The sequence below is a fragment of the Populus euphratica genome, unplaced genomic scaffold, assembly GCF_000495115.2.
Source record: "Populus euphratica unplaced genomic scaffold, PopEup_1.0 scaffold237.1, whole genome shotgun sequence".
NCBI lineage: Eukaryota > Viridiplantae > Streptophyta > Magnoliopsida > Malpighiales > Salicaceae > Populus > Populus euphratica.
Genome location: NW_011500086.1, coordinates 194,332 through 213,684, shown reverse-complemented (window position 1 = coordinate 213,684; position 19,353 = coordinate 194,332). Strand labels below are relative to the sequence as shown.

At 33.2% G+C, this 19,353-nt stretch overlaps 2 protein-coding genes across 2 annotated transcripts; one reads left to right on the top strand and one right to left on the bottom strand.

Annotated features, from left to right (window-relative positions):
* Window positions 1-251: 251 nt before the first annotated feature.
* LOC105108974 (protein FAM133-like) lies at window positions 252-4,528 on the top strand. The gene is made up of 5 exons (XM_011003512.1): window positions 252-558; window positions 1,523-1,624; window positions 1,812-1,953; window positions 2,028-2,074; window positions 3,954-4,528. Exons 1-5 carry the CDS (start codon window positions 472-474, stop codon window positions 4,167-4,169), a joined length of 594 nt encoding a protein of 197 aa, XP_011001814.1. The 5' UTR covers window positions 252-471; the 3' UTR covers window positions 4,170-4,528.
* Window positions 4,529-4,686: 158 nt separating this feature from the next.
* On the bottom strand, window positions 4,687-9,727 carry LOC105108973 (mitogen-activated protein kinase homolog NTF4-like). The gene is made up of 6 exons (XM_011003511.1): window positions 9,364-9,727; window positions 8,947-9,076; window positions 8,112-8,249; window positions 7,239-7,571; window positions 6,640-6,820; window positions 4,687-5,115 (listed from the first exon to the last, which is right to left on the bottom strand). The coding sequence occupies exons 1-6, from the start codon at window positions 9,591-9,593 to the stop codon at window positions 4,940-4,942; spliced, it is 1,188 nt and encodes a 395-aa protein (XP_011001813.1). The 5' UTR covers window positions 9,594-9,727; the 3' UTR covers window positions 4,687-4,939.
* Window positions 9,728-19,353: the final 9,626 nt, after the last annotated feature.

Here is a 19,353-nt window from a genome sequence, read left to right as displayed (position 1 = left end):
AAATTGTTTCAAAGATTTCCTTTATTATGAAAAATATTAATTATTATTTTATGATAAATTACCCAAATGTATTACTAACAATATCATCTCAGTTTATTTTTATGTTTTAAAATTATTTTCATAAAAATTATGTTTTTTTTAATTTTTTTAATGTATTAATATTAAAAAAAATTTTAAATTTTTTTTTAATATATTTTAAATAATAATAACTTGTATCTTTTCCTATTTATTGCAGCAACCACTCATAAAGACAACACCTACGCAGCCATCTTTTAACTTCAACTTATAATCACCTTCACATTCTCTTTCTCTCTCCCCCTCGTGGTATTTGGACCGTTAATAATACCCTAATCAAATCTCTCTCCAAAATTTCTCTTGATTCTCTTTCCGGGTCACAATATTTCTAAAAAAATCAAACTTTCCTTCAATTCCCCTTGTTTTCTCTTCTGGGTTTCTCTCAGATTTCTCAAAATGGGCAAAAATCAAGCTTACAAAGCTATGCAAAGATCCAGGCTTGGTTCCAGCTCTGCTGGTCCTGAAGAGATCGAAGATGGGATGGTTTGTACCTTTTCATACTGTTCTTTAAATTCTCATGTTCAATTTCCACTCTTTTATTACCCTTTTTCTTCTAGTTTTATGTTTTTCTTCATTGTATTGATTTTTATTGCTTTGGCTTAATTTTGTGGTTCTATGTTTATTTTTTATCGAATCTTTTTTGCCAATGGATTGACAGTATTGTTTCTATTGTTGAATTTTTGGTATGGATTTGAGAACATGGTTATTGAAATTAATAAGATGCTACCGAAATGTTGGATGCTTTGGGGCAGCTAATAATCTGAGTTTTCTAAGCTTCCAGGTTAATTTATTTTTTTTATGTTCCTTTTGGGTTATGATTTGGTCGTGAATTTATGTGGTCAACGCAAATGGTGGGCTCCTTTAACTGTTTTATCCTCTTGGTGGGTTGTTAAGGTTAGAAGTTTGTTTTCGCCATTTTACTTGAAATGGTGTTTTACGGTGATGGATGCTTATCTTGCTGCTGCTGTATGGTTGAGCTTTGCCCTTTGCATGTTGAACAGTGGTTCCAACTTCCAAGTACTTCATAAACATTTTTGTTTCCTTCTTATTGTAAAATCTTTTATCTTTGCCACTGTTTTATTGCTGTATCGATGAATTTATTTGGTTTCATTGTTTTAAGACTTTTTCAAAGATGATCATTAAACTTTTTTCATTAGACAATAGACATTGGCTATAACTGTTGGAATGCGCTTATATGTTGAAGAAAAAAGAATAACTGAGACATGACAGCACAACTAAGCATTTTTCTTTTCTTTTGCATCTTTTGCAGCATGAATGCTTGCAGTATTAAGTGCAAAATACTTCTTTTGTTTTTGGGCGCTGTAATTGTGTGTGTAAAGAAATATAGAGATATAGATGTAAAGTTAAGTGTAGTTTTTGTATTTTGAATGCTTCATTTTTTATTATTTTTATTTTCATGGAACATTTCTGATGAGGCGAGTCGCAGGTGGATGGTTCTTTTCATTCACCAGAGTGGCATGCTGCTCGTTTGGCCAGCCTTAATAAATCTCACACAGTAACCTGGGAAGAGTTCAAGAAAAAGCAAAAGGTAATCTATGGATATGCTACTTTCTTTCATAACTGTCATGCTGTTTGTGCAACTATTAGTTGTGCACATTTGTTTGTATAATGATTGCACATGTATGTTTAAACAATTGATGCAGTTTTAAATGACAATTTGATATTTCTAGATTCTATATGAATGCTGAATTTTTGTTCTGCATTTGATGTACTAGGAGGATGAAATGAGAAAGGGAGAACTAGAAGCAGATAAGGACAGAATGATGCGGGAGTACCGAGCTCAATTGGATGCTGAAAGGGCACACAAACTTGCTCATGGCCGGAATCACTCTGGTAGCAAATCTAGTCATAAAAAGGGTATGTATATGGATATCTTGTCTTTGTGTAACCATCCTCTTTTGCACATCTGAATTTGAGATGTGCGCTTGCAGATAGAAAGGACAGGGATTTAAAGAAACGCAGAAGTAAAAAAAGAAAGGTGCCTGAATTTTCTAATAGCTTGCTTTTAATTGAATTGCATATGCTAGAATATTAAATTTTCTGTCACTCAGAACTACAGTGCTAAATTCGATGTTACCAGTGTTTTCTTATTGACAAGGAAATCCATGCAACTTCTTTTGGCTAGTTTTTCTTAATGAAACTAAAGATACCGTGAAGAATATCCTTGTGAAAAAATAGTTGGTCCTCGTGCTTTGATGACCAGAGTAGATAGCTTCATTTTATCTGGTCTTGGTAAAATGACTCAGGCAGATTAATTATCATTAAAGGATTTTGAATGTTCTTCATTTGGAAAGAAGTAGCAATATGAAGCTATCTCATTTCAAAGGAAGTTGCAAGAGAACTTAGCTCCTGTTTGTCTGTGCTTGTTCTTTTAACCAGTGAAAAAGGCCACTAAGAAATTGTAATGGTCCTGCCATAGGAGGCTTTGGATAAATTAATCTGGAAATTGTGCCTTTGCTTCTGTCTGAACTCAAATCCTTTACAATTGTATTCCATAAGAATTTGCCCAAGGGGCTATATAATTTGGTTGAAAAGAAAAAGGCATATTACTTGAAGAGAAGTTAGGGGGCAAGGGTTAGAGAACTTGAGGGGACAAACTCTTGGTATTTTGTGGTTTCACAGGGTGTTTTCTGTAGGGGAGTTATACACCATCTTATGTCTTGTGTTCTCCAAATGAAAACACGGGTTTCCACAGGTAATTCGTAAAGTAACAGTTACTCTTGATAGATTTGCAGAAATAAAGTGAGCATTTTGGGTTGTTAATGCAAGCAACATTAATGGCTTTTATTGGAGAAAACCCTTTGTGATAGTGAAGCTAGTGAAAGCAATACTGAAATGGCTCATCTTTTGAAGCTCATAAGATGTTTTGTTTTTCAAGTGGGTTATCTGGGATAGATTTTAGGTAGGTTTCCATGATAATTACCTGTGATCTTGAGATTTTGATGCTATTTGATGTCCACTTTGTAGATCGTGGTTCATAACCCATTTTGTCCCTGTTTTCTTCTGTTTAAGATTCAATTTTCTTTGTTTTTTTTTCATTAAAGTTTTTTGGCATTAGATATGCTGGGTTCCTAGAAATGCATATCTTATTCATTTGATTGTATGAAAATTTGATGAAAATGATGGGTAAATTTGGGTTCCAAAAAGATTCAAGTTCACCTAGATTTCTCCAAAAAGAACTAGTTATAGTTTGGTCCTTAAAGTTGCAATTCCATGCAATTCAGTCCTTACGGTTAAAGATAAAAAGCAACTAGTTCGAACATGTTTTCTGATTTTCTAATTTGTAAAACTAATTTTCTGAAGGAGAATGAAAATGTGAAAGGATTAGAAAATTGGAGATAGAAAATGGAAAACCTTTTCTATTTCTGAACAGGCCCATAGTTTCTTCTGTACTTGTTTTGGATTATACCTCGTTTCTATTCTGTATGCATAAGCCTCGATTAATATGTTTTAGAATCTTTGAGAATTGCTGTTTTAAATTTCATGTGAATGCATTTGAAAGCCGTGGGTTCACGTCTATGCATACAATGCCTTTTGAATGACACCAAGTGCAATATTGAAGTTTTAAAATCTATGCTAAAGGTGCGGTAATCACAAACTTGCATTGCTCATTTATCAAGTGTCACGTCTATGCATACAATGCCTTTTGAATGACACCAAGTGCAATATTGAAGTTTTAAAATCTATGCTAAAGGTGCGGTAATCACAAACTTGCATTGCTCATTTATCAAGTGTCTCCTCTATAGTCTTCTCGATTGATAATCACCATCCTTTTTCTTTCCATCTCCATTGCTATGAATACCTCATCCCTTTGGAATATAAAACCGAAACAATCCTGATCTTGCATTACCTTGCAGCATTCGAGGCGGAGATCTGATGATTCTAGCTCCTCCAGTTCATCTTCAGATTCTTCTAGTAGTGAAGACGAGAGAGAATTGAAAAGATCAAGGTCCAAGTCTAGAAAAACAAAGGAAAAGAAGCACAAGTCAAGAACCAAACACTCCAGTAGTGATGATGAAGAGGCTGGTGGTCCTGTGCCTCTTTCTAGATTTTTTGGAAGCTTGAAGAACTAATGGCGCTGTCAAAGATGATGCTAGAATGCTTGGCAGATTTATCTTATTATGAGGATATCAATAGCCTTGTTCGTTCTTGCAATTTTTTCCAGAAATTTGCTGAGCAAATATGTATCCAATTGCTCCTTCATTTGCATATCACTGAGCTTGTGATGTTATTAGTTTGATTCCAAATTTCCGCGTAAAAATATCAGTTTCATCGTTTTTTCAGAATATTATGGTACACTATTTGAGAAGAATGCGAGCTGTATCGTATTAGTTGGAGCAGCGACGCAATAAATCTGAACTAAGAAATTTAGTTTATGCTATAATTTTTCCTGCTGGTAGTTCAAATAAGCAAAGAACTCTAGTCTATTTTACCGTGGCTCTTATTTTTCTTTTATATGTTTGGACTCATGCATTTCACACGAGTTTGACCAGAAAATACACCAGGCAAGTGAATGATTGCTCTAAGCGGAGGCCGCCATAGGGCATCATCATCCAGGAATCGTAAGATAAGAGGGATGGTTTGAAGCTGGCACGCTCACCACTGACGCATATTTCATGTTTGGAAGTTGCTGAACGGAAAAACGTTGGCTCAATTCAATAGAAAGAACAATACATCGACAGCCGATACAAACACCATTTCAATTGTTTTGTTCCCCTGAATTCTGTCCAGAATAAATATTTCAGTTCAGGAACCACCCGGTTTTGGATGGAACATATTTACACCAAGAAAGAAATCACTGGAAAACATATAAATCAAAGAAACCACGCTGGTCGACTCAGTGTCACTGGTTCTGGTATTCGGGGTTGAATGCAAGAGCTTCCCGATAAATAAGCTCCTTCATCTGTTCTTCAGTCAGTGCATGCTGCTCAAAGTCAAAGCTGAATGGGGTCATGCAGACTGGTTCATCACTGATGTCGTGAAGCGATGTTAGGTATGGATGAGCAAGTGCATCCTCAACTGAAACAAATTACAAGGAATAAAGATTATTTAGAGTGAACAATTTTACGAGGAATTGGAGAAATAATATGCAGGATATCAAAATAGTGAAACAGAACATGTAACAAATGTCAGGCTACACATTAATCACATCGTGTTGGATGTTCTGTCAAGGGAAAAGCTAACAGCTGCATTTACAGCACTCGTTAAGATGACAGTTATTGATGGTTATATGTTATTAAAATTAAACATCTTTAATTTTTCTTCTGCTATATCATTATCTACACATGAATGATCAGCCAGTGAATCTTTGATTCAACAACCATAAACAAGATATTTGCTTAGATATAACTAGATATTCTCTAGTTAATACAATACATAAACAGCATTAACTATCAATAACGAATCTCATAACAGGTGCCCTAGTGCACCCGCTAGCCAGAGCCTTCTATTAAAGTCAAGTTAAAATCAGGGGCAAGTTCAAGATAGTATGGATGATCAATCCAAGTCATATCTAGATTATTGCATATATACCTCATCATCAGAAGAATCTCTTATTCACATGATAAAAAATGTATCTCTTGTTCACTTAACCTTAAGATCATGGGACGTCTGTTATATGTTTCACTTAACCACAGTTTATTTTTTTTCTTTTCTTGTGAGTTGGAATAAACGGTGGGCTTTGTTCACTTAATCTTGTATGTTTCACTTAAGCACAGCGTGAGTTGAATGCTGCACAGAAGACTTGGACTTGCAATGCATAGCTGCATAGTTAGCACCATGAAGGCAATCCAAAAGGTTAAGTCGACCATGATAGAAAACAAAAGGTAAGTTGATGCAATTGGTATTCCTTTCCTAGACAGAACTTGAAATCCGCAATGAAAACAAAAACTGTACAACAATCTGAGGTTCTATAAATATTTTCTGCTTCCAATTGAATTGCATGCCACATACACGATCTCTGCTCTCACAAATGCAGAACAGTAATGCACATAAATTTAATATTCACAGTTTTTGGCAGATAATAGTGCAATGATGTTTTCTCCTCCCCACCTCCAAGTCCTACACCCATTTACACGACTCAATAGCTTTGATCTGCCACTTATCTAACTGAGATGAACCATGGATGAAGAGCAACAAAGGTGCAGGGGCTTCACCAATTGGTCCCAAAACCATTGCATGCTGGAGTTCCATTGAATACCATGTATCAATGAATTTTATAGTCAAAACAAAGAAAACTTAAATTACCAAGTGTGTAGTGGATGCAGGACTGTATTTCTCAATAGTTATAATTATCGAAGCAAAGGATAAAATGTAAAACTAGGGATTTTAATTCTCAAAGTCAAACATGACCATTAATTGCTAAATAAGCAGTCAGTGTCTAAACAATCAAAGTGCCGCATGATCCCATTTCCAATCTCATAAGAGAAAACATAGCAGCTAAGCAATGTGAAGCATTTAAACCAAAGCATGTAAGAGAAAAGACAATGAAATCAAGTAATTCAAATTGCGTTGACACTCTGAAGGTCAAGGAAACAAACTCACCAGTAATCCTCTGTCTGGGATCAAAAGTTAACATCTTTTCAACAAGATCAATAGCTGCTGGGTGGACAGTTGGAAACTTTTCAAGGAATGACTGGCGATGATGAAGTGGGAGTTGTCGAATGTATCTCTTTGCGTTTTCATTCAAAAACTCCAACTCAGCCTCTGATGGGGTGCCAATCAGCTGCAAGGATTAGAAATGATTACTAATAAATTGAAAAAGTTTGTGCTCAGAAGAGGACACTTTGATACAACATATCCATATGCCTATTTGAAGACATGCAATACTAGTTGCTGCACACATTTTTAATAGCATATAATTCTTAAGAACTGAAAAGAAATAACCAAAGGAAACCATAAGTTGTCTATCTAAGAAATGCAGCCAAAATAACCTAATTTCAGGTCAAGATTACATTTGGTTTGCACTGCAAATTCATTTCATGAATGCAACACAAAATGAAAAGAGAACGCCCCCATTGTTTCCAAAAAAAGGATAAAAGGTAAGAGATTTGAAGGATTATCAATAAACTCAATTCAGATGTGATCCTAAAACTTTTTTAGCGGATAAGAAAATACCAACAGAAATTTAACAATTAATTTACCTCCATAAGCAAACGAAGCTGATGCACATGATCTCTGCCAGGGAATAGGGGCTTTCGATCCATCAACTCCATGAATATACAACCCACAGACCATACATCAATAGCTGTAGTGTAATCTGAGGAGTTCAAGAGCAACTCTGGTGCTCGGTACCATCTTGTAACAACATATTCTGTCATGAAATCAGTTTCCGAGGTGACACGAGCCAGACCAAAATCACATATCTTCAAGTCACAATTAGCATTCAGGAGGAGATTGCTAGGTTTTAAATCTCTATGCAGGACGTTTGCAGAATGTATATATTTCAATCCACGGAGTATCTGATACAGGAAATACTGCAGAGAACAAAAATAGAAGAATGTTTGGTTTGTAGCTCTTCAACTTAGTTTGAATAAGTAAAAATTGAATAGCTCTTTGACTTAGTTTGATGAAAGTAAAAAAATTGAACAAAGATTAAATTACAGAGCCAAAGGAAATATACGGATGTTATCAAAGTAAGAAGCGGAAAGTTGTTTTCAGTTGAGCCTGCCAAATTATGTTTGACAGCAAACAAGTTATTGTTCTCGGCATTTATCATTCCAGGCTCAAGGAAAATTCAACGCTCTCTAGACATCCCAAAACTCAGGTCAGCTCTCATATTAACAAAATAACAAAGAATATGAAAAGTCCATGCTGACCACATAAAACATTTATTTTGAAAAAGTGTATTGAGTGAAAGAAAAATGCACATTGGGCTCTCAATCAGCCATATGGAGGACCCAAAGGGAGCTATATTAAGACCAATAAGATGAGAAAATTTCAAATAACTAGTGCAGAGCTTTGGGTTGTTTGCTTCCAGTCCTTATCTCTAAACAAAGTAAATATTTAATACTAACCTGACAGTGCTCTTCTGATAATACTTGATTGGAGCGAATGATCTGATGCAGGTCTGTGTCCATTAGCTCATATGCAATGTAAACATCATTAAATGACACCCTTTGGGGTGGAGGAATTATATCCCTGATTGCCACAACCTGCATGAAAAATACAACAGATGTAAGGAACACATAAATGTCAGAATATTCACAGCATCAACGTGTTTCTCCCATGAAATTTTCGCTTGTTAGTTATTTTTTTCAAATTCAAGTAACAAGCAAGGATTTTTATTCAAGGTAAATGTTATACAGAAAGGATGGAGACAGTTTAAAACCCTTTGTCTTTAACCAATGGTCAAATGATGCTAACTCAGATTGTTTTAAATTACATCCAAGTTAATTGCTTAAGAAAATCGTTACCAGCTTCAACTTGAGTCATGGTCTTAATTTCAATTTCAATAACCTGGTTAAGAATATCTAGTCATGCATTGTCATTGGAGTATCATTGAGATGGGAGAGTTAAAAAAGGCAAAAAGGAAAGAAAGAAGAATGCCAGGAACGAGCTACCAGCTATGACTAATTGTGATTCAACAATCATGGTAACTTTCATTCAACATCCTCCCATTCGAAATGGAATTTCTACTGTCTAAATGCCATCTAGACTAATCATATCCACTCTTGCTTCATATCTACCAAATGCAATATAATTGAATCATCCCCATTTGGATACTTTTATTGATGGGTCCCCGTATTTACCAAATTTCCCCTCTCATCATTTCATCAAAAAACCTGAAACCACAACACATTGACATGAAACAGAACGAATAGCAATAAAATTAATCAATTACTCACTGACGTTTTCATGATCCATGTGGCGAAGCAACTTGATCTCACGTAGTGTCCTCTTCGCATCAATCTTGTTATCAAACGCATTTGCTATCTTCTTTATTGCCACGTGCTCAGTCGTCTCAGAATTCAAAGCCGAACTAACAAACCAGCAAACAAACAACAACACAAAATCAATAAAAGCTCCAATTCATTCCCTTAAACCCCCCTTCTCCCACATACACAATCAACCCTTAAACAAACAACAGCTCCAATTTATCCATAAACAAAAACTAAAAACCCTAATTTCATCACAAACACAATTTTTGCATAAAGAGTCAAACTTTCCCTCAAAACACTCCAAAAAACACACGACTTTTATGAACAAAAAAACAACAATATAAATGAAGAAACAAAGTGGGTTTTCTTCCAAGAGAAAGATAGTTACCAGACGATGCCATAAGCCCCTTTACCAATAGGCATAATAGGAGGTTTATACTTAGCAGTAACTTCAAATATATTTCCAAATATATTATATTGTATAAACCTCCCTCCATGACTCAACGTTGCCGGTATATTCTCCATCCCTCCTCCCCCTCCCCCTCCCATAAATGGTGGCTGCTGCTGCTGTTTTGGGGCATCAGTCATCTCTGTATCCGCCTGACTTCCACCTTCCATGCCTGGAATTTTGCTGAAAGTACCTGTCTTTCGGGTTTTTGTTACAGTCAAAATACAAAACAGATCTAATGAAAGTATTTTTTATTGTTATGAAAAAAAAATTCAGCGAGAAAGAAAATGGAAATCTGTTTATTTATTACATTTTTTGTTGCTGTTAATGGTGTCCGTGTCCTTGCATTTGTTTTTCTGTTATTTTTAATGTTGTTGTCTTGGCTAACAGAAAATCTACACGTGGCGACTAGATTTCTTTTACTTTCCTTTTTCCTTTTTTTTTTCTTTCTATTTTGGTGTTGTCTTAAAATGAAAATAAATCAAAACTAAATTATCTATTCGATCATTTAACATGTGAGTGTATTTTATAGCCTTTTTTTCATGCGTGTCAAACCTTTAAGATTTAGATTATAAGCGCAATACAGAATGAATTATATTGATTCAAAACAACATTATTATTGTATTTTACTTGAATTTTAATAGGATCTATCAAGTTTAAAAGGGTCAACTCCTAACTTGGTTAAATTTTAACATGCTTATTAGACCAAGTTTTATAACAATAATTTTAGTAATATTTTTGATATTTTCTTGATTGATGCTAATTTTTTTTCCTTGTAAAAAATAAATTCCTTATTTTAGATCACATAAACAAGAAAAATTCCTTATTTTATTTGTTTTTGTTTTTATCACGAGCATAAGTAGGAACATAGAAAGCAAATGAACTTACCATCTAATGTTAATTTTGATAAAAATATTTCTAATGTAATGCTAAATTTAATGAAAAATTTCCAAATTATGATTGTTAGATTTGTGAAATCCATTTATGGAATTTACTTCATGGATTATATTTTTTGAAAAATATCTCTAGAAAAAATTAACATAATTTTATGAATGAAGTAACTTGTAAACATATATAATTCTTAGGTTAACCAAGTAAATTCGTAAAATAAGTTTTTTCAAGTTCTAATTGAAAATGAAAATATTAATGCTAATGAAGTTTTGAGAAAGTTTCACAAAGAAAATGTTGGTCTTTACATAGTCTACTATGAATTTTAAGCATGTAAGCTGGGAGTTCCTAAAGAAATAAGTTTTTAATGAGTGATTTTCTGATACTCAAATTAATATTTGTTATAGGAAAGAAAATGATGTATAGTAGAAGAAAAATAAAAGTACATCGTGTGAATATTTGAGTTTAGCTTCTTTCTAGATATATTCAAATTTGGTCTTTGTTTCAGTAAGACTAAATGTATAAATATACCTAACTTAAAATTTCTTTGTAGAGAAGGAAATCTTGTTTTTTGGCCAACCAAGGTGGCTTATAAGTCAGTGTAAGCTACCACAGGTTATGTACCTAGTACATGATTGGAGGAAAAATTGGTGTGCCGGAGTGTATTCATTTGTATTGGTTTTTTATATGGCTGGTGGTGTAGTAGAAAGGTAACTATTGATGATAAAATATGACACTTGTTATGCAATAATCTTGTGTGTGCGAGATAAAAAAAATATATGTTACACATAAAATTATTAGATAATTCATATAATAATAACAGAGGTGTGTTCCATATAGCTTTACTTGTTAACAAAAAAGAGAAAAAAAGAACAAAATTAGAGAAAAATGAGTTTGTCATAGATCTAATGACTTATAGGCCTAGTCACCTAAAAACCTAGTCACCCAAAAACATAAAAATGTAACCACATTAGTCGTCTAAAAAGGATGATTATTTGGTTGTTTAAATAGGTGACCTTATTGATTGCCTAAAGAAGTGACAAGTAAGGCTAGTCACCTAAGCATGGTCCAATATGACTAACACGTTTTGTTGCTTGAGCTGGTTAGTTAGGCTTGGCCCTGGCAACTAGTTGGGCAAATAATTTTTTTTTAAAAAAAAAACTTTGCCCCATCATTTTCTACGAATTCTTTCAAATAATTTGTTTGAAAGACTTAACTTAGCTGGGGAAAAACTTATAATTGTTACATGTATATCTGCATAATAATACTACTATGGCTAGGTCTGTGTAAAAGATGAAAGCTTATGCTTTCATGGCTATATTTGCACTTTCATGTATAGATTTTCTTCATATAAATTTTTTCAACACTTTTAAAAAAGGATCCTACATCCTTTTAGAGATAATTGATCACGAGACTTGTAGGTAAGAGGCTATAAGAACTTGGAGACATGCATAAAGATTTAATATAGATTTTATCATGAAGATGTTTTTGGAGTCATGGAGACCAAGTGGGAGACAATAGATTTTATGGAGAAACAATACTATTTTATTGAAAAACACAATACATGGAGATACAAATCTTTAGAGAAGCTTCAGGGATTATTTGATCTTGGGTAGCTCATCATGTGTAAGTGCACAAGTTTCTTTCCTTAGCTCTGATTTTTTTTTTCACAAACTAGTGGAAGTAACCTCTAATGATTAATCATTTTATCTTTTTTTTTTTTGTTTAAGTGCATGACACTTTTTAGTATCATGTTAATTGTCATAGTAAAATAGACAAAGCTTATTAAGATTCTTTATGTTTGTGTTGCTTTTCATAAGAGGAAGATATTACACAAATTCTTTCCATTGAATAACGGCTAACACCTCAGTTCGTGTGGTGGTCAGAGGTATAATCATGAGCTCAAGAAATGTAAGGTGATCACGAATATGCCTATTGGTGCTTTTTTTTTTTTCCTTTTATGCTTTTATTGGAGATTAATGGTATGATGAAGATTCTACTTGTGTGTAAGAATATGGGTGACCTTGTCTAGTAAAGATAATTTTTTCTACCATGATATAATTTTCTATTATATGTCTGATGCTGATGAGATTTCTGTCAGGGAGGGAGTACAATCTTTCATATAGGGAATATTTGTATACTCTATTAATTAGAGCTTTTGAGGATATGGATTCAAAGAGTCTTTCCATATTGAGCATCTTTTCATTAAATTGTTGGAGATAGGCCCTCATGCTTTTATCTTCATGTTGTGTATTGCAAAGATCTTTGTGGTGCTTTTTTGGTAGAAATACTTATGCTAAAGTAAAAGATTAGTTTGGAGCTAAAACTACAAAAATAGAGAATAAAGCTAGGATCTAGGTTGTGGTACCTTGCACATGAAGATCTACAAAAGTTATGTGAAGAACTTCACACATAACATCAGTGTTCTATATGATAAGCTTTAGGATGCTTCTTACATTTTGTATATACTTTTGAGGGTTTATTAGTCCTTTATAATTGTCTACACTGAATTTTACAAAGATATAATTCTTAAAGAGTTGAGTGTAGAGGATTTTATGACAAAGTAGAGATTATTCTACCGTATTGAGTTCTTACTAACAAACTAATAGAGTTATGAAGTTTATCTCTCACCAAAGTCCTTTTCTAATGCTTAAGTAAGACCATGAAGATTAATGACATCTGGATTATTTAGACTGGCTAATTTGAGAGCTATAAGTGTAGCTTCGTCCTTGTCTTTTTAAGGAATCAGAGTCTTCATTGCAAGCTTGGTGAGGGCATTCATGGGAGTTTCTTTTTGTTGTTGTTGTGGTGAGGGCATTCATGGGAGTTTCTTTTTATTGTTATTGTTGTGTAAGAGGCAGAGTGTGAAGATGCAATTGCATCATCACGACATCATTATTGAGTAACTATACCTAGTTGGAGAGTTGTTATCTAGGGGAGTTGAAGTCCTTGTGGTGCGGTAACAAGTCACTTTTCCCTCGTATAGAAGTCTTGTCAGCTATGGAAAGAGTTTTTAGTGAAAGGTGAAAAGGAATGAACTAACTTTTTTATTCAATTTTCCACGTATAATGCTAATAATGGAGTAATGAAAAAAATTCACATAAAAATATTGGGCTTTTCATGATCTGTTATAAATCTTGAGTTTGTGAGCCTAGAGTTCCTGAAAAAATAAGTTCATTATAGAACAAAGAACTCTCTAATGTTTAAGTTGGTATTGTAGAGGAGAAGAATATGTTAAATAGAAGATGAAAAGTAAAAGCATGTTATGTGTGTATTTTGATTTAGCCTTTATTTAACTCTGTTCATAGTAGGTAGAGGCCTGGTAAGACTAGGTGTATTTATACACCCAGCCTAAACTTTCTTCATGGAGGAGGAAATCATATCATTAGCCAACCAAGATGGCTCATTAGCCGGTATGAGTTGCTATAAATTCTATACCTAGTACATGTTTGGAGGAAAAGTTGATGTGCTATATGGTATAGTTATTTTTATTAGTCTTTCGTGTGGTTGGTGGGCATAACAAAAACATAACTATTAGTGATAGAATGCAATGCCTATCCTATAATAATGTTTCATGTGCAGATAGAAAAAGTGTGAGTTATAGTGTAAAATTGTTAGATTATTCATATAATATTATATAGAGGTGTGTGTCATGTAGCTTTATTTGTTAAAAAAAGAAAAAAAAAAGAGAAAAGAAAATGGGTTGGCCAACGGCTACGAACTATAAGCTTGGTCACTCAAATAGGCGACCATGCTGGTCGTTTGAGCTTGGCCTAGGTTACTAATAGGTCTATATAGTTTTAATACCAAAAAAAGGAATGGCTAGTCAATCTTGATTAGCTGGCTTAAAATTCTTTTAAAAGAGAGGATTTAATTAAAAAGAAAAAAATGAAAAATATTTTCCTCTTTCATTTTTGATTTTTGTAATTATTTACCCGAGAAAATAAAAATAAAAATAAAAAATAAAATTGCCAATTTTTTTTAATAAGAGTTAAATCTTTCTTAGTAGCTCAAAAAATAAAGTTTGTTAGCTCATAACTTGTATTGAAGATAAACTTGACTACTTAAGATTGTGTATACATATCAACATTCTTAATTATATTTTTGAAGTATTTTTCTTCAAAATCATTTCCTAAACAATTTCAATGGTATCATGAGACCTATTAATGTGAACCCTAGTGGGATTTTACTTGAATTCATAAACCAAAGATCTACCTAATATAGGTTTGAGATTGATAATTGAGCTTCATATAATGGACGACCTGCCCCAAAACACTAAGATTATAATAAACACTCTCACATAATGTCCTCACCTGGATATAAGCACAAGAAGTATAAAATCACAATAAAGATTGTTAATTCTTTGAAAAATATAGTTTAATCAAGAATCAAGCAAGAAAATCTTTATTTTCAATGCTACAATAGACAACAACTTTATGTGTATTTCAATATGCAAATTAAGTCTTACAAAAAGTATCTATAATTTTGAAAATAAAATCCTAATACAACTTAACAGGCCTACATGACCCAATTTAAAATTAGACCTCAAATAACCCCAAAACAAATTAATTGATATAAAACTAATAAAATAAATATTTTGAAATGTTATCTTATAGTGCTATAACTAATAGCTAAAGAAATACATGGAAAATAATCGTTTAGATGTAAAGTCCTTTCATATTGCCACTTCTCTTCTCTTCTCAGAATAGACTAGGAAATTTTTTTATCCCATTAATCCTACTTTGTTGCCACTTTAGTGTCCATGGTATAGTAGGATTTTCTATAAATAAAATCTCTTTGATAGATTAGGTTTTTTTTTCCTCCAAATAATTCATGATTTCCTTGTTGGATAAGAAAATACAAAATACTTGACAAAACAAGTCCACTGATGCTAAAAATTCTCTATTGGTCGAAACCATCCTTAAGCCCATCTTAACAATGAATAAAATTTATTAAGGCTTGATCTTTTAGGGTTATTGCTCTTTTATAGTCCACCTTGGCCTATATGTCTTGCAAAAGCCCATTAAAGGCTTCCTTGAACTTTTTTTTCCCTAGCCCTTATGATTGAGCCTATAGGAACTCCTAATGTATTCTTTGATGTGGGTTGAATTGCATTATTTATTTATTTTGGTTGTTTTATGTTAGTGTTTCAAAATAGAAAGGAAAAATATAGAGAAGTTAAAAACACGTTTGGTTATAAAGATAAAGACATAAAATAAATACATCTATAGAAAAAAAACTTTAAGTGGATTTTTATATTTTCACGACAAAATTTTAAAAATAAAAATAATAAATTGGTATGTCACTAACTTAGTTCAAAGGTCTAAGACATTGATTCCTATAAATCTGTTGATCATCGAAGTAAAATAAATATCCTTTCAATTTAAGCAAATAAATTCAATGTCCTTCAAAGTTAAAGGGAATCGAGGAGATTATGAGTAATTAATTAGATAAAAATTTCTAATCAATTTCTTACCATCAAGCGAATTTAATTTGAAAAGCAATTTTAATTCACTTGGTAGTAGCCTTAGGAGCAAAGTCTATAAAATTTATTCTAAGCAATTGCTGAAAAGCTTGAGTAATTTAACTTAGTTTATTCTTCCCTAATAAATTAAAGTGATAGTTGCAACAATTAAATTAACTTCTTTGTTTTTTATTCTAGTCCCTAATAATAATTACAAATTGAAAGAAACTAGCAAGCATATATATATATATATATATATATCATCTCAAAATAATTAAAAAAGCATGAACATAAATCAATAACATAATTCTGAAATAAGGATAAATAAGTACTTAAATATGAAAGAATTACAATTATAAAGTTATTTCTTATAACTTAACAAAAACAAAGAGAAAAGATTGTTGTAAAGAAGAAGAAGAGAGTTGTTTATATTGTGATTTGCTTCTTTTATTCCCTCTCTTAGCTGCTGTCTTTCATTAGGATTCTTCTCCTGATATGTTACTTAATTGCTTCTTTCTTATCTGGTCATTAAGGTTGGTTAAATCTCTCACAATTTGTATTGAAAACTAACTTTGTTGTAGTAATAACTCTACTGTAATTTAGGGTAATTTAGGCTTTACTACAACTTAGAATTTGTAATTTGTATTTGACTTGATTTCTTGTAATATCCAGCCATTACAGATATATTCTTGTATTCATGGAATGTTAAAGACTTGATTTGTATATTTTTTAGATCCTAAGGCTTGCTATTTTTATGTCAAACCCTTAGCCTTAATGGGATATTTGACACTATTAGTTTTTTCATCAGATTAGGAGACCAATCTCATCCTTCAGCTTGCATATGAATTTCCACCTTTAAAATGATTTTATTTAACCCGACATTCTCCATAAAAGTTGTATTCCTGGATGTGTACATTATTTTGGGATTTTAAATAGCATGGTTTTGATATTTGAGGCTTAAGATGTGCCGATTTGAATTTATAGTATAAAAGTAGAGAATCCTGCTGCAAGTAGGATTTCAACCTGATTTTGCAGGTCTGATTAGAGATCCAACCGAACTCAGATTTTGGCATATAATACCTTCCTAGAAATCTTGATATTGGTACTTTAACTTTTATTTAGCTTATGTTCACATTCTAAAATTATAGCTTAGTGAAAAACCTGTCACAAGAAGCAAGGTGCAAAACATAAAATGTAGAAATTCTTATCTTTTAACAATTAATCTACAAAGTTTCTTAGGTATGCCAAACTCATAAAAATAACTTCCAATAAGCTCAAAATACATTGCAATACATAGTGTAAAAGAAATAAAAACATATGTATATTTTGCACCTATCAAATTCCCCCCACACATAGCTTTTGCACGTTCTAGGGCAAAATTTCAATTTTACTTTTTCAATGTAAAAAATGTAATTTCATCAACGAGCAACAATTGATCTCTCAAACTGTCATAGCATATCATGAATGACAATCCAATCAATTTAAAATTATTTATCAAGTATTTTTTACTTTAGAATAAAACAACCATATAGCAGACCTTAGATGAATGATCACTTAATTCTTATGTGTTTGAGAGGTTAGTGTTTCACTCAAATTCATTTCAATGAAAATGATATACCATAAGCTTACAACTCATTATCTACCATTTATATTACATGCATTTCACAAACTATAAGGTCTTTTTAAAGATTGTAATCTGGCTTGGTTTAAGGTAGGAAATCTTTGCTAAGGTAACTTAAAAGCTGTTATAACTAATGAAACAAAATACCCTAAAACAAGATGTTGTAACCCAATTTTGGATTCACTAAAATTTTCTCGAATGTTATTTTATCTTATTATTCATAACAAAAAAAATATAATAAATAAAAAAAGAGAAGAAAAAAAAGAGTTTAAAATATATTTTCAGGTTAAAATTGTCATTTTTTGTCAAAACCGAGTCCACCGCGATGAAAAATGAGTTTAGGGCCGTTTCAGGTCAAAACCATCATTTCGGTCAAAACCGAGTCCACCGGGTCAATACGGGTCCCACCATGTCGACCGAGATGAAATCATTTTTGGTCAAAACCGAGTCCACCGGGTCAATACGAGTTCCACCACGTCGACCGCGATGAAAAATGAGTTTCGGGCCATTTCAAGTTAAAACCGTCATTTTTGGTCAAAACCGAGTCCACCGGGTCAATACGAGTCCCACCATGGCGACCACGATGAAAAATGAGTTTCGGGTTGTTTCGGGTCAAAACTGTCATTTTCAGTCAAAACTGAGTCCCTTGGGTCAATACGGGTCCCACCATGTCGACCGCGATGAAAAATAAGTTTCAGACTATTTTTGGTCAAAATTGAAACTGTCATTTTCAGTCAAAACTGAGTCCCTTGGGTCAATACGGGTCCCACCATATCGACCACGATGAAAAATAAGTTTCAGACTATTTTTGGTCAAAAGTGATATTTTTGGTCAAAAACCCAGTCCACCGAGTTTATACCCGTATAAAGATTTTTTTGTAATTAAAATTGATTTTTAACTGATGAAAAGCTTTTTATAATACTGATTTGAATTTTTAATTTTACCTCTATAAATAAATATTATTGTTATTATTTAGTATTATTATATATAATAAAACAAAAAAAATAATTCAGGAGGATTTCTGTCGATGGTAGACGGTGCAGCTATACGTTGAAAATTTTGTACAATCCCGTGATTACCTGCACAATCTGTGATTTGCTATCCCGCTATAAATAGCCAATGAAATCAAGACACAAAAAAAAAAAAGAGAAACGAATTCTGAATTCTGAATTCGAGAGTAACTATTTGTATTACTATTTGTGTTACTATTTGTATTACCATTTGTGTTACTATTTGGTACTATTTCCTTTTTTTATATATACTTTTTCAACACCCTAGTAAGATATTGATTTTAAAAAAAAAAACAAAGAGAAAAATACCAAAAATATCCCAACCATTATATCTAATATTGTTTAAATATGAGCCTTTGATTTCTTAGGATACAATAGGCTTTACCACACCATATTGAAACCCAAATCAATCTCAGCCTTTAAAATAATCTGCCCTTTGATCCTGTTGCACCACGTCAACAGGTGTACCAAACACTCAGTACACGGCGACACACCAGATCTTAGCCCAGTCCATCCTGACCGTACGACCAACTTGCAGATCAAACCAATCACAGCCGCACGATCTGTTCATCCGCGATCCAACGGTTCACAGGCTTCAGACCCACCGGTGCAACATACACTCGGCCACACCGTATCAAAACCCAGAGCTTCTCTCTCCTCTCGCCGGCGATTCTCTCTCTCTCCACCAATCTCCCATGTTCGGCCGTTTAAAGCCGCGAAACCACCGCAGAAATGTGCATCACCTCCTCTGAAGCAAAACCCCGGCCGTTTTACACTTTTTCACCGGCGATTTTGGCCGGAAAAAGGCCGCGACTGTCATCGGCCAATCGACATTCAAGTTGTCGATTCTCCCTCCTCAGCCATTAACGGCCAACGAGACCAGCACCATCAGAATCCTCGTCCTCAGATCTACCAGAATCAACCATCTTTTGGCCGGAATCTCACCG